The sequence below is a fragment of the Mesoplodon densirostris genome, chromosome 3 (assembly GCF_025265405.1).
Source record: "Mesoplodon densirostris isolate mMesDen1 chromosome 3, mMesDen1 primary haplotype, whole genome shotgun sequence".
In the NCBI taxonomy this organism is placed as follows: domain Eukaryota; kingdom Metazoa; phylum Chordata; class Mammalia; order Artiodactyla; family Ziphiidae; genus Mesoplodon; species Mesoplodon densirostris.
In genome coordinates, this window is record NC_082663.1 from 66835723 (window position 1) to 66850086 (window position 14364).

The 14364-nt window shown below is 36.8% G+C and overlaps 1 protein-coding gene across 3 annotated transcripts in view; it reads left to right on the top strand.

Moving 5' to 3' along the window:
* ATG10 (autophagy related 10) overlaps positions 1–14364 on the top strand; it is a 235561-nt gene that overhangs the window by 13236 nt on the left and 207961 nt on the right. For all 3 annotated transcript variants that reach the window (XM_060093112.1, XM_060093114.1, XM_060093113.1), the window contains exon 2: positions 2839–2958. In XM_060093112.1, coding sequence (XP_059949095.1) covers positions 2851–2958 — 108 coding nt within the window. In that variant the 5' untranslated portion in view covers positions 2839–2850. The remainder of the gene's footprint in view (positions 1–2838; positions 2959–14364) is intronic.

Consider the following 14364-nt stretch of genomic DNA (forward strand, 5'->3'; position numbering starts at 1 on the left):
AAACATTTTATTTCAACTTAAAACATATAAACATTCATTTGCAAATTTTCTCGTGTATGACCAAGACATTTTCTTTGAGTATGGGTACTTGATTGGAATTCATTGTTCATTCTTAATTATACTGAACCTGGAATGCATTCTGTAAATTTCTAGTTTTGGTTTAAAAGAAAGAACTCAAGCCACTTGTGCCACAATCTGAGTGCATAATCCTTGATTTGTATGATATTTTTTCCCCTCAGCCAATCTTTTCAGTTGTATTGTCTATAACTAGTTCAATAGTAGTTTGTTTTTTCTTATGAAGACTTACCTTTATAGTCTTTCCAAGTCTTTATAAAGTCTACATCATAGAAATAACAGTTGTGTTTCTTTTTTACTTACATTTTATTGGTTTGGTTTGTGTTGCATTTAATTAAAGTATGTATTTATGATACATGAATATGGTTTGTGAAAGTACACTCAAGTGATAGGAGCAGAGATGCTACATAAAAAGCATGCTGTAGAGTTTAGTCATTGTTTTACAGAGGGAATAGACACTGTGTCAGTTAATCTGGCAAGTTGAATGGAGGTTGGTCTTATAAGAGAGTTTCTGCTGTAATTATTGTTACTGGTTATCTCCCTTCATTGCAAGATAAGTTCTTTTTTTTTTTTTTTTTTTTTTTACAGTTCATACTTCATTTACTTATTCATTCATCCAACAAATGTTTATCAGGTTCAGTCTAGAGCCAGGCACTAAGCTGGGTGCTGGGGGTACCAAGATGAATTAGACTTGGATCTTGTCCTCGAGATGTTCATGGTCTAGTGGGGGAAATAAGGTACATCTTGATGGAAGCATCCTGGAGGGACACCTGTAGAATGTGTATGAGTTTGCCAGGTGGGTAAACGCTTCTGCAACCACGAAGGGCAGAGAAGTAAGCAGCTATAGAGTGACTGTCCCCCGGGGAACCTTTGGCAATGTCTGGAGACATTTTTGGTTGTCACACCTGGGAAAAGGGATGCTACTGGCATCCCAATGGATAGAGACCAGGAATGCTGCTCAACATCCTACAATGCTTCATTCAAGATAAGTTCTTACAAGGAAAGGACTATGCATATTTTCATTTTTGTGTATCTAACCTTTACCTATGCACAGTGCCTACTACTTACATACAATACGTATTTGTTGGATGAGTGAACAAATTCTTATGTAGGTCATACTAAATTTGAATAATCAGAAAGAACACTGGACTGGGAATCATCTAGTATAGACAGATCATTGGCCCTGAAGCCAAACTGGGGTTTGAACTTTTCCTCATTTGTATTCTTGAGCAGACTACTTACTCTTTTTCATTTGAGGAATGAGGATAACAGCAGCCTTTGGGTTGTGCGATGATTAAATGGGAATGTGAAGTGTCTAGCATTAAGTACCTGACATAGAAGGAGTTAACAAGTGCTAATTGTCCTGATGATGCTTATCACTAATGAGGAGAATGTGGGAATTCACTTGGTCCAACTTTTCTCATCAAGAGACTTGAAGTATATAATCTGAGTTTCCTTCCAGCTGCTCTAAAATTTTCTTTCTATAAACAATGTTTCATATTTTAGGTAGATTTATATAACAAATATATGGGTAATCCTTGATTTTGGCACATTTGTAGACTCAATAAAGTAGGTAATTAATTAGGTGATCATCACCTTACACCTTGCAGAACAAATACTTTCAGGCTTTAGAACATCTTTTGTTAGTGAGTTGAACTCTAATATAAGGTGTGAAGAACAGCCCAGCTCCACTAATCATTGTGATGCTGTCTATATAAGAGCTAAGGTAGGAGATAGAGAAGGAAGTGTGAGGAGGTTGTTTGGAAACATTAGCTTAGAAGAAGTGAGATAATGAACACTTGAAAGTTAATTTATGGACAAACTAAACTTTTTGAACCATAGATACATATTTGTTATCAATACAAAGCTAGGTTTTGGGTTTTCATGTTTTTTTAAAAAATAAATTTTTTTATTTATTTTTGGATACATTGGGTCTTCGTTGCTGTGCACGGGCTTTCTCTAGTTGCGTGAGCAGGGGCTACTCTTCGTTGCGGTGTGTGGGCTTCTCTTTGCGGTGGCTTCTCTTGTTGCGGAGCACGGGCTCTAGGCACGTGGGCTTCAGTAGTGCGGGCTCTAGATCGCAGGCTCAGTAGTTCTGGTGCACGGGCTTAGTTGGTCTACTGCATGTGGAATCCTCCCGGACCAGGGCTTGAACCCATGTCCCCTGCACTGGCAGGCGGATTCCCAACCCCTGCACCACCAAGGAAGTCCCTGGGTTTTCATGTTGAGCACATTTTCTTCCTGATTAAAAAAGGGGGATAGGGTGAGAAAGATGGAAACAAAACACTTTTTTTTTTTTTGGAGTGACTCTGAGGTTATTTTCCAATGTACATCCCAAATTTTTGTTTGTTTAAAGAAATAAGTGAATTAGCTGAATTCTTTTTTTTTTTTTTTTAAAGAAGATGTTGGGGGTAGGAGTTTATTAATTAATTTATTTATTTTTGCTGTGTTGGGTCTTAGTTTCTGTGCGAGGGCTTTCTCTAGTTGTGGCAAGCAGGGGCCACTCCTCATCGCGGTGTGTGGGCCTCTCACTATCGCGGCCTCTCTTGTCATGGAGCACAGGCTCCAGACGCGCAGGCTCAGTAGTTGTGGCTCACGGGCCCAGCTGCTCCGCGGCATGTGGGATCCTCCCAGACCAGGGCTCGAACCCGTGTCCCCCGCATTAGCAGGCAGACTCTCAACCACTGCGCCACCAGGGAAGCCCTAGCTGAATTCTTTTCAGTATTCATTCCACAGCTGATGCTAATAGTTTTTATATTTCAGTTGTTATTTAGTATGGAAGAAGATGAGTTCTTTGGAGAAGAAATGTTCCAGCATTATTGTGCAGAATTCATTAAACATTCACAGAAGATAGGCGATGGCTGGGAATGGAGAATTTCAAAGGTAAGAAAATTTTATTTTCTATTTCAATGGGTTTTTTTTTGTTTCACCCCCCACAAAAACCTCAGTAATTGAAAGTAATGTATGAAAGCTAGTTTGATTTAGTAGAAGGCTTAAATTGAAGAATGTTTTAAAACAGATGTCCATTTTATTACTTCAGCTATATATACTCATTATAATTAGGCTAATGAAGTATTATCTACAAAAGTCCTTAGGTGAACTGCTTTAATTTAATAATAAGAGTTGTTAGCATATTAATTATCTGAATGTAAACAGATGCTTCTGTAGTGCTTCAAACCATTTGCTTACACTATTAATTGTCTTAGGAGACTACTTTTGTCCAGAGAGTGGAAAGATAATCCAGAAACCAAACCATAGTCAAATAATCACAAATTCTGAAATATTGAGGACTGTATTCACTGGGAATTTCTTAATAATATAAATACTTCCAAAACATTATTTCTTTTGATTCTATTCAGTAGTAATAATGTAAAAGGTCTATGTACTCATGTATTTCCACACATACATTTAGTAAGGTTCTCTGCCAAAAGCTCTTTAAGAGTTCCTTGAAATCCTGTTCTTAGAGAATAAGTAAGTTTTCTCTACTTGACATTTTATCTGATCCATGAAAATGTGGTGAATCCTGATTCTCTGCTGATTAGCTCTGTTTCCTATATGAAATTTGAGAAATGAGAACAGTTTTGAGCTTATTCCTATGATTCAGATCTAGAGGCTAGGGAAATGCAGGCCTTGATCAGATCTAGATTGTCACTGGGAGGAGAAGCCATGATTCCTCTTGGGTCGTATATCAGCTAAGCTTTGACAGGGGAGCTCATGTGAGGGTTCAGAGGTATAGAGTCAATTTCTTGTGGTGGATTCTAGCCCCACTCTCTAAGCTAGTGATGGGACAGTTCATAAACTTTTTTTTTTTTTTTTTTTTTTTTTGTTGTTGTTGTTGTTGTTTTTTTGCGGTATGCGGGCCTCTCACTGTTGTGGCCTCCCCCGTTGCGGAGCACAGGCTCCGGACGCGCAGGCTCCGGACGCGCAGGCTCAGCGGCCATGGCTCACGGGCCCAGCCGCTCCGCGGCATATGGGATCCTCCCAGACCGGGGCACGAACCCGTATCCCCTGCATCGGCAGGCGGACTCTCAACCACTTGCACCACCAGGGAGGCCCAGTTCATAAACTTTTAAGGCATCTCTTGCTCTAGGGTAACATGACCTTACAACAGCTTTTATTAATTTTGTTCCTGAGTATTTAATAATTTTGTTTGCTATTGTGTTTGAATTTTTAGTCATCTTATTTCTTCTATGATTATTATTGACATATAAAAGAACTGCTAATTTTTGTATATTAATTTTGTAACCATTCAGTCATCTTACTGAATTCTCCTGTTAATTTTCGTAATTTTTCAGTGATTTCTCTTGTGTCTTCTAGGTAGAGTGAGGTTATCTGCAAAGGAGGAATTTTTTGTTGCCTTCTTTGTAATATTTCTCCCTACTATTTTATGAACTGAGTAGAAAAATGTTAATAGTAATAACAGCTCTCTTTGTCTTCTTCCTGACTTTAATATTAATGCTTCTGATATGTAATGATTAAAATGTTGGTTGTTTATTCATTGAATGAGAATAGGTTTCTGACCCCTTTTGTCCTGTAATAATTTGTGTGATTATTCCTTGGGAACTTTCCCTTTTTACCAGGTTAAAAAAAAAAAGAATTTTTCTTTTATCTTAAGTTGGAGGCAGGATAATAGAGATTCCTGTTACCATTTCAGTGACCTAGCAGAGTTGGGGAGCAGAAAGGTAGGGAGGAAGTTAGGTCTGTGTGTGTGTGTGTGTGTGTGTGTGTGTATGTGTGTGTGTTGGGGGACTCTGGGGAAGATCTCCAGGAGACAAATTATATGTCAGAAGTTTCTTCACTGAATTTGTTGAAACTAGTGCCATAAGAACCAGTTTCCAGGATTTGTTTTTATTCTGGCCTGGCCTCTACTTCACGGATGGGTATGGCTAAGTCTAGTTTCTTGTTTGCTGCCACTTTCTGCTGAGTTCCCTACCCTTTGGAGTAAGAATTGCACCTCTAATTAAGGACTGTTCTCTTTAATGTGGGGGTAAGCCTGTAGATAGTATCAAAACAAAACAAAACATTCATCAGAGAAAATCTTTATAGCCTTAGGGTAAGGACTGCAAACTCAAAAGTCTGTGAAGACCTGGTTGGGTAATGTAAGTGGGTCACGCTGCCAGGGACAAGACAGAATGGACACTGAGTCTTGGGGCCTGTGGCTGACCAGAGTGCTTGGCCTGAGGCCAGGTTGGAAACATGGACCCAGGGGTTTACCAGATCTTCCAAGAAAAGTAAAAAAGATTTGGGGGTAAAATCTAAATTTTTAAAGGTTGGCAACTAATTAAAAAAGATATTTTTTAAACACAGTGAGGACCAAACCCAACATGCCAGTGAAGTATAATATGTGGGCTCTGTGTGGCCAGTGGGTGACTTCTGGGACTGGGTGTCTGCATGGTGTTGACTGCGGTTTCTCACGCAGCCCTGCCTCAGTGCATGCTGTTGTTCTGAATTAGGAAAAGGGGCTCCAGCAAGGAGATCCCTCTCTTCTGTATTTTGGAATATTAGTATTTTTACTACTTAATTTCTGAAGTTCTATATCCAGTTTAAGAAGGAAATTGTGAATCAGTCACTTGTTTATTTCCTTTAACCTTCCATCTGTATTACATCTCAGGCTTTGTGGGACTGTTTGGAGACAATACTTAGAATGTTCTTTTACTTTTTAGGCTCCAGAAATTAATTTTTATATTAAAAATAGTTGTATTGATGTATAATTGACAAACAATAAACTGCACATATTTAAAATGTATAATTTGATAAGTTTTTGACATATGTACGGACCTTGAACCTTCACTACAATCAGGAGAGTGAATATATCCGTCATCCCCAAAAGTTTCCTAATACAACTTTTTAATGCCTCTCTCTGCCCCTTTTTGCCGCTTATTTTTAAAAAAACCTTTGTTTATCCCTGTATGTAGAGGCTCCTTTAAAGAGTGCATATATTGTCACTCATACCTTCAGGTTTGTTCATAAATCACTTTGGTACCATCCATTTTATTTTTTAATTTTAAAGTAATTGTGACAATGTTTAGAGAATTGGTATAATTCAACTTTTTATATAAGGCAAAGCATCATTTTTCCTGCAAAGTTGATGAGAAAAGCAATGTGAATTAATGAAACGTAAATAATTTAAAATTTTTAAAAGGAAGAAGTTTCTTAAAATAATCAAAATAGTCCTAATTTTTATATCTGGAGGTATGCAGATTAAGGAGAATACTTCTAAATCAATATTTTTTCAGTGGGGCTTAATTCTGTTGGCATCTGGGCAGGATAGCTCTTCTTGTTCTCCTACCCCCATCATCTCCAAACCCTTCAGGAAGGCGGTACACTTTTGTTGAGAGCCATTGTTTAACATGATGGTCTGTCAGATATTAAAGATAGTGGTTAATAGCATGGGCTTCAGAGTTAGATAGACCTGAGTACAAATCCTGACTCTACCATTTACTAGCTGGATTTTAGACAAATTACTTAATGTCTCCAAACTTCATTTTCTTTACCTATAAAATAGGAATAATAATAATACTTACCTAACATGGCTATTGTATACGTTAAATGAGATTTGCATTCAAAAAGTTTAGCACAGTTTCTGGCACGTGGACAGTTATATTGTGGTTATAATTTTTAGTTGGTTGTTTGAAATTTTCAGCATCTTTTGTTATAGAAATAAAGCTATGAATGAAATTGTAGTTAGCTTTTCAGAAACCTTTATGAAAATCTATTAGCACCAAATATACCGTATGGTCTGTAGTGTATTGTTCTGAATTCTCTACAATAAGAAAGGGGAGCAGAAGATGGTAAATAACAATGAATGCAATTGTTTGAAACACATTATAGGGTTACCTTGTTTTATTGCACTTTGCTTTATTGCACTTTATGGATATTGCATGTTTTACAAATTGAAGTTTTGTGGTAACCCTGCCTCGAGCAAGTCTATTGGTGCCACTTTTCCAACAACATTTGCTCACTCGTGTCTCTGTGTCATATTTTGATAATTCTCACAGTATTTCAAACTTTTTCATTATTTTATTTGTTATGGTGATCTGTGACCAGATCAGTGATCTTTCATGTTAGTATTGTGATTGTTTTGGGGTGCCAGGAATCCTGCCCATTAAGAGAGCGAACTTAATAAATGTGTGTGTTCTGACTGCTCCACTGACTGGCCATTGCCCCATCTCTGTCCCTCTCCTCGGGCCTCCCTATTTCCTGAGACACAACAATATTGAAATTAGGCCAATTAATAACCCTACAATGGCCTCTAAGTGCTCAAGTGAAAGTAAGCATTGCCTATCTTCACTTTGAATCAGAAACTGGAAATGATTAAGCTTAGTGAGGAAGGCATGTCAAAAGCTGAGTAGATCAAAACCTAGGCCTCTTGCACCAAACAGTTAGCCAAGTTGTAGATGCAAAGCAGAAGCTCTTGAAGGAAGTTAAGTGTGCTACTCCAGTGAATATGCGAATGATAAGAAAGTGAAACAGCCTTACTGCTGATAAGAAGAAAGTTTTAGTGGTTGGGATAGAAGATCAAACCAGGACAACTTCCCATAAGCCAAAGCCTAATCCAGAGGAAGGCCCTATCTCTTCAATTCTATGATGGCTGAGAAAGGTGAGGGAGTTACAGAAGAAAAGTTTGAAGCTAGCAGAGTTTGGCTCATGAGGTTTCAGTAAAGAAACTATCTCCATAACATAGAAGTGTGAGGTGAAGCAGCAGGGGCTGAATGTAGAAGCTGCAGCAAATTATCCAGAAGATCTAGCTAAGATCACCAATTAAGGTACCTACACTAAACAACAAATTTTCAGTGTAGACAAAACAGCCTTCTATTGGAAGAAGATGCCATCTAGGACTTTCACAGCTAGAGAGGAGAAGTCAATGCCTGGCTTCGAAACTTCAAAGACATAAAGGCTGACTGTCTTGTTAGGGGCTAATACAGCTGGTGACTTTGACTTTAAGTTGAAGCCAGTGCTCATTTATGATTCTGAAAATTTTAGGGCCCTTTAGGTTATGCTAAATCTACTCTGCCTGTGTTCTATAAATGGAGCAAAAAAAGCCTGGATGATAGCACATCTATTTATAAGTGGTTTACTGAATATATTAAGCCCACTGTTGAGACATACTGTTCAGAAAAAAAGGTTCATTTCAAAATAGTACTGGTCATTGACAATGTACCTAGTCACCCGAGAGCTCTGATGGAGATGTACAACAAGATTAATATTGTTTTCATGCTTACTAACACAACATCCATTCTGCAGCCCATGGTTCGAGTAATTTCAACTTTCAAGTCACATTTTGTAAGAGATACATTTTATAAGGTTATAGCTGCCAAAGATAGTGATTCCTCAGTTGGATCTGGGCAAAGTCAGTTGAAAGCCGCCTGGAAAGGACTCACCATTCTAGGTGCCATTAGGAACACTGTGATTCATGGGAAGAAGTCAAAATGTCAACATTAACAGGAGTTTGGAAGAAGTTGACCAATCCTCATGGATGACTTTGTGGGGTTCAATACTTCAGTGGAGGAAGTCACTGCAGATGTAGTAGAAATAGCAAGAGAACTAGGATTAGAAGTGGAGCCTGAAGATGTGACTGACTTACAGCAATCTCATGATAAAACTTGAACAGATGAGGAGTTGCTTCTTATGGATGAGCAAAGAAAGTGGTTTCGTGAGATAGAATCTACTCCTGGTGAAGATGCTGTGATGAACTGACAACAAAGGATTTAGAATATGACATAAACTTAGTTGATAAAGCAGAAACAGGGTTTGAGAGGACTGACTCCAGTTTAGAAAGAAATTCAAAATGGGTAAAATGCTATCAAACAGCATTGCATGCTACAGAGACATCGTTGGTGAAAGAAGTGGTCAGTCGATGTTGCAAACTTCATTGTTGTCTTATTTTAAGAAATTGTCCCAACCTTCAGTGACCACCACCCTGATGAGTCAGCAGCCATCAACATCGAGACAAGACACTCCACCAGCAAAATGATTATGACTCACTGGAGGCTCAGATGATGGTTAACATTTTTTAGCAATAAAGTATTTTTTGTTCATACAATGTGTTTTTAGACCTAATGCTATTGCACACTTAATATAGTGTATACATAACTTTTATATGCATTGGGAAACATAACTTAGTATAGTGTAAACATAACTTTTATATGCATTGGGAAACCAAAAAATTCATGTGACTCGCTGTATTGTGTTATTTGCTTTATTGTGGAGGTCTGAAACCTAGCCCTTTATATCTCCAGTATATGTCTGTATATATCTTAAAAACCCATGGGCTCATAATGTTAGAGAAGGAGGGAGGGATGGGGGGGTGGGGACAAAGAGAGAGAGAGAGAGAGAGAGTGGAGCAGAAGAGACTCCAAACCTAACTCACTGAACACCATTGGGAGTATCTAGGACAACTCATCAACTCCTTGGTCTGAAAATTGTTAGTCAAAAGGAAAGAAATAAGCATTTATCCTGTCTTTCCTGTATGAATTATATCTCATAGTAACCAAATAGCCTAATTTGATAAGGAATTTTTTTTTCCCTGAGAATTCCATCTAATAAATATAGAAAGGATGATAGAATTAGAAAGTCATCACTTTTCAATCCCTAATGAAATGAATTAGTCAACAATAATCAGTAGATGAAAATATAAGGTGAAAAATTGATGTGAAGTTTACAAAAGAGGGATTGATCTATCATTACCTGAACCTAGCATTCAATCTTATCATTACTAAAAATAGGATATCCAGATATTATGTACTTTCTGAAGTTTTATAACCTGAATCACAGAGCACAGTCCATGGGATATTCTTGCCCCCAAAGATGAACCTGAATAGAACCAATTAAGGAAGACAAGTGATAGAAGACCAAGTTAATTGACACCACAGGACAAATAGAAAAATCCAGAAATCTAAAGGATATTTGACCCAGTTTCCTTAAAAAGTTAATGGTAGGATAAAGAAGTGAGGAGGAGGACTGCACTTCTAACTATTTAGAATTAAGGACCGGTTTTTTGTTTTGTTTTGTTTTTAAAATATCCTTGGGGCAGCAACCAGTAAGCTGTCCCGGTGCGCAAAACTAGTGTGCAGCTCAGATCATGTGAGACTCAATCATGGGAGGGTGAGATTACCAGCCTGGTTCACTAGATGGGTCCACTGACCATGCACTTGGGTGTGTTGACAGTGTCAACTTGCTATGAAAGTTTCTAAGTCCTTACTTTCCTTTTCTGAATTTATCTTATTGACCCATAACAAAGAATTTGCAGATTAAGAATAGTTTTGGGACTGGTAATTTACAATTAGTCCTTGAATTGGCACCAGTTCAGACCACATTTTGAGTAGCACTACTCTAAATTAATAGAAATCAGGAGGCATAGCCTAATGTAATGTGTGAACCTTCTTTGGACCCTGACTCAAATCAACTGTTTTTACAGGACCTTTTTTGAGACAGTTGGGGATATTTGATTATGGACTAAGGTATAAAATGATACTAATGAGGTTAGCAAAGAAAAAAATACACCAGGGATAGATGAAGCAAATGTGGCAAAATCATGACATATATTGAATATAAGTAATGTGTATATAGGTTTAATTTTGGTACTGTTCTCTCTACTTTTTTGTGTATTACATATATGCTTCCTTTTCTTCAGTGTCATCACAATTTATTCTTCACCCTAAACTTTATTCATCATTACAAATGTTCTTAGCCTTGTCTTAGATTCAGAGCCCTTTTGGGAATTTGTGCAGTTTAAAACTTCAAAGCAACTTGCCTTCTAAAATTTTTTCTTTTGTTTTTGTGTTTTTACTCACTAGATATGAGTACATTAGTTCTGTGATATCACCTTTTACAGGTTATTGATAAAATAATTTCCCATAGCTTTTCAACTATATTCTCTCACTTTTCTATAGCAGAAACAGGAAGAGAGACCATTCAGATACTGAAAACAAAATATTCTATTCTATTAATACTAATTTTGAGATTAAATTTTATACAAATAACACTAGATTATTTTGTATGTTACTCTTTTTTAAAAAAAAATTTAAATTGAAGTATAGTTGATTTACTTTGATTTACAATGATATGCAGAAGAATTGTTTATTTTATTTTATTTTATTTATTTTGGCCTCATTGCATGGCATGCAGGTGGCATGAGGGACCTTACAAGACCAGGGATCAAGCCCATGCCCTCTGCAATGGAAGCACAGAGTCTTAACCACTGGAACACCATGGAAGTCCTGTTATTCTTAAAGAAGAATTAAAAGGCCTCTGTTCCCCACCCCCTATTAATCCCTGTCTCTTCAGTTAAACCTACTTGATTATATCTTGAAATTTCATAGCAGCACACTAGAAATATTTTGATTATTTCCCTGACAGCTTAGGAACCCTTATTGAAAGGGCTTATTTCCTAATTTATATAGAGTAAAAATTTTAAATTTTATTTTATTCTTAGAAATTTAAACAATTTAAATTTCTTTTTGATTCCTGATTTTTTTTTTTTGGTACGCGGGCCTCTCTCACTGTTGTGGCCTCTCCCGTTGCGGAGCACAGGCTCCGGACGCGCAGGCTCAGCGGCCATGGCTCACGGGCCCAGCCTCTCCGCGGCATGTGGGATTTTCCTGGACCGGGGCACGAATCTGCGTCCCCTTCAGCGGCAGGCGGACTCTCAACCACTGCGCCACCAGGGAAGTCTTTGATTCCTGATTTTTCATTCCGTTTTAATTCCTTCCTTTCAGAAGTCTTTCTCTCCGATTAATTCACATTGATTTTCTTAAAACCCTTCAACATTATCCTAATCACATCAAATTCATATTTTTAAAATAAATTCTAAAATATTTCCATATCTTACTTCATTCCATCTTTTAACACTATCTTGTTAGAAAACCCACCCTACCCTTCCCATCAATCCTGCTGCCATGCTGAATTTCTCACCTTGTTTATTTGCACAGATATCTTTATTTTTAACGTCTTACTATGAAAAATTTTAAGCATACAAAAGCAAAGAGAATAGTATAATGAATTCCCATGTACCTATCACTTAACTCCCACAATTACCAACTCACAGCCAGGAATATACTGTTTCAAAGCATATATCATGAAGTAACATGATATATCTCAGTTTAATTAAGTTGGTTTTCTTTTTTCCCCTTCCCCCATATGTCTTAAAATTATGGGTTTTTCAAGTGCACTCTAAATTTATTTATCATTAATATTAAAATTAATGATCTCAGAAAAAGACTCTAGAGACATAAAATATTATTTCTACAAATTTTTATTTATTTTAAAAATTATGGTAAAATACATATACATAACACAAAATTTATCATCTTAACCATTTTTTTTTTTTCGCGGTACTTGGGCCTCTCAGTGTTGTGGCCTCTCCCGTTGCGGAGCACAGGCTCCGGACGCGCAGGCCCAGCGGCCATGGCTCACGGGCCCAGCCGCTTCGTGGCACGCGGGATTCTCCCGGACCGGGGCACGAACCCGCGTCCCCTGCCGCGGCAGGCGGACTCTCAATCACTGTGCCACCAGGGAAGCCCGATCATAACCATTTTTAAGTCTATAGTTCAGTAGCCTTAAGTACATTCACATTGTTGTGCAACCAAATTCCAGAACTGTTTTCATCTTGCAAAATCGAAACTCTATACCCCTTAAACACTAACTCCTCATTCCTCCCTTCCCCAGCCCCTGGCAACTACCCTTCTACCTTATATGAATTTGACTACTCTAGGTAGTTCATATAAGGGGAATCATACAGTATTTATCTTTTTGTGACTGGCTTATTTCACTTAGCATGACGTCTTCGAAGTTCACCCATTATTTCTACAAATTTTGACTTAGGGATTTATAAAGTAGAGAAGTAAACAAAGAATTGGGGGTGAATTTCCGTTAGATGATGGCATCTTGAATTACATAGCCTCATTCTGTTAAGAGATTTCATTTCTTTTATTTTGAAGCACGACATTATTAAAGAGAGTTAAAAATGCTTTCTGTGTGTGTCTGGTAAGACTAATTTTTCATCATGTCTCCAATTTGCTGATACTATATAAATCCTACTGGCTAGTTCTATCAGAAACATAATCAAATTCGAGAGTAAATAATGGAATTAATATCTTAAATACAGTTATTTTACTTTGCCTATGCATTCATTTTTGTGGTATTTATACACTGAGTTGTTGGAAGTAAGGCTTTCTATTTTAAAGGTGAAATATTAACTATCCTCTTATACTTTTTGATCTCTATGTACACAATATCCTTAGATAGATTCTTTGCTAAAATTTAGTGACAATTTTAAGGTTTACGAAAAGAATAGATGTTTCCCACAGGTTTCTTAGTATAATATTGCTTTATGTGAGTAACAAATAAATACATTTGTTGGTTTGAAATACTTAATTTTGCTTAACTTTTATTCTTCTTCCTCCAGCTTATTAAAAACATTTTTTATATATCCCAGTATTAATCCTTTTTAGGGTGGCTATGGGCATGTTATTACTATTAGTTTTAGTGTAATGCTGTATTTGTTTAAGTCATCTACTGTGAGTTAATGAAATATCATTTCTGGCCCCAAATGTCACTAGATAAAGATTAAATATATTGCATTCACATAGTCTCTTGATTAGACTAAAGTAGAGTTTTTTTTAGTTTATCTTTGGAGATTAGGAGAAAAATGCACTTGGAGCAGCATGCTGTGTTTTTGTAACAAACATTGACTCATAGTTACACTAGGTTTTTCATTCATAATTTATTGTGTGTTATGATATGATCTGTCACTTAAGCATATGCAAATCTTAAGCAATCACTTCAAGAAGAACAAGTTGTATTACTTGTGAATTAAATATTTGTGAACACCATTTTTAAAGACTATCAAGAGTATCAGAAAGGAAAGCTGTAATACTTTACAAATTTATCAATTGAACTTAAACAGTGATAGTAATTGTGCACATTTAACAATTAAAAGCACATTCTTGGCTAACAGTGATGTTTGAGTTCATTGGGCAGGCTGGCAGGCTCTATTTCAAAAAGCCTCCTAGGGAGTGAACACTGGTAAGTTTATCAAGCCCAGGATCTGACCCTCAGATTCAGATAGAATGGAATGGAGCTGTCTCTCAAAGAGGGATCCACATCGAGCAATGTCAAATTATATATATATATATATATATATATATATATATATATATATATATATATATGTATATATATATCCTTTGACATTTGTATCCTGATATATATATATATCAGAATGTAATTTATTAATTTATAATGAATAGAATTGTCAAATGAACTGGAATGCTCCTGTCATTGTGATGA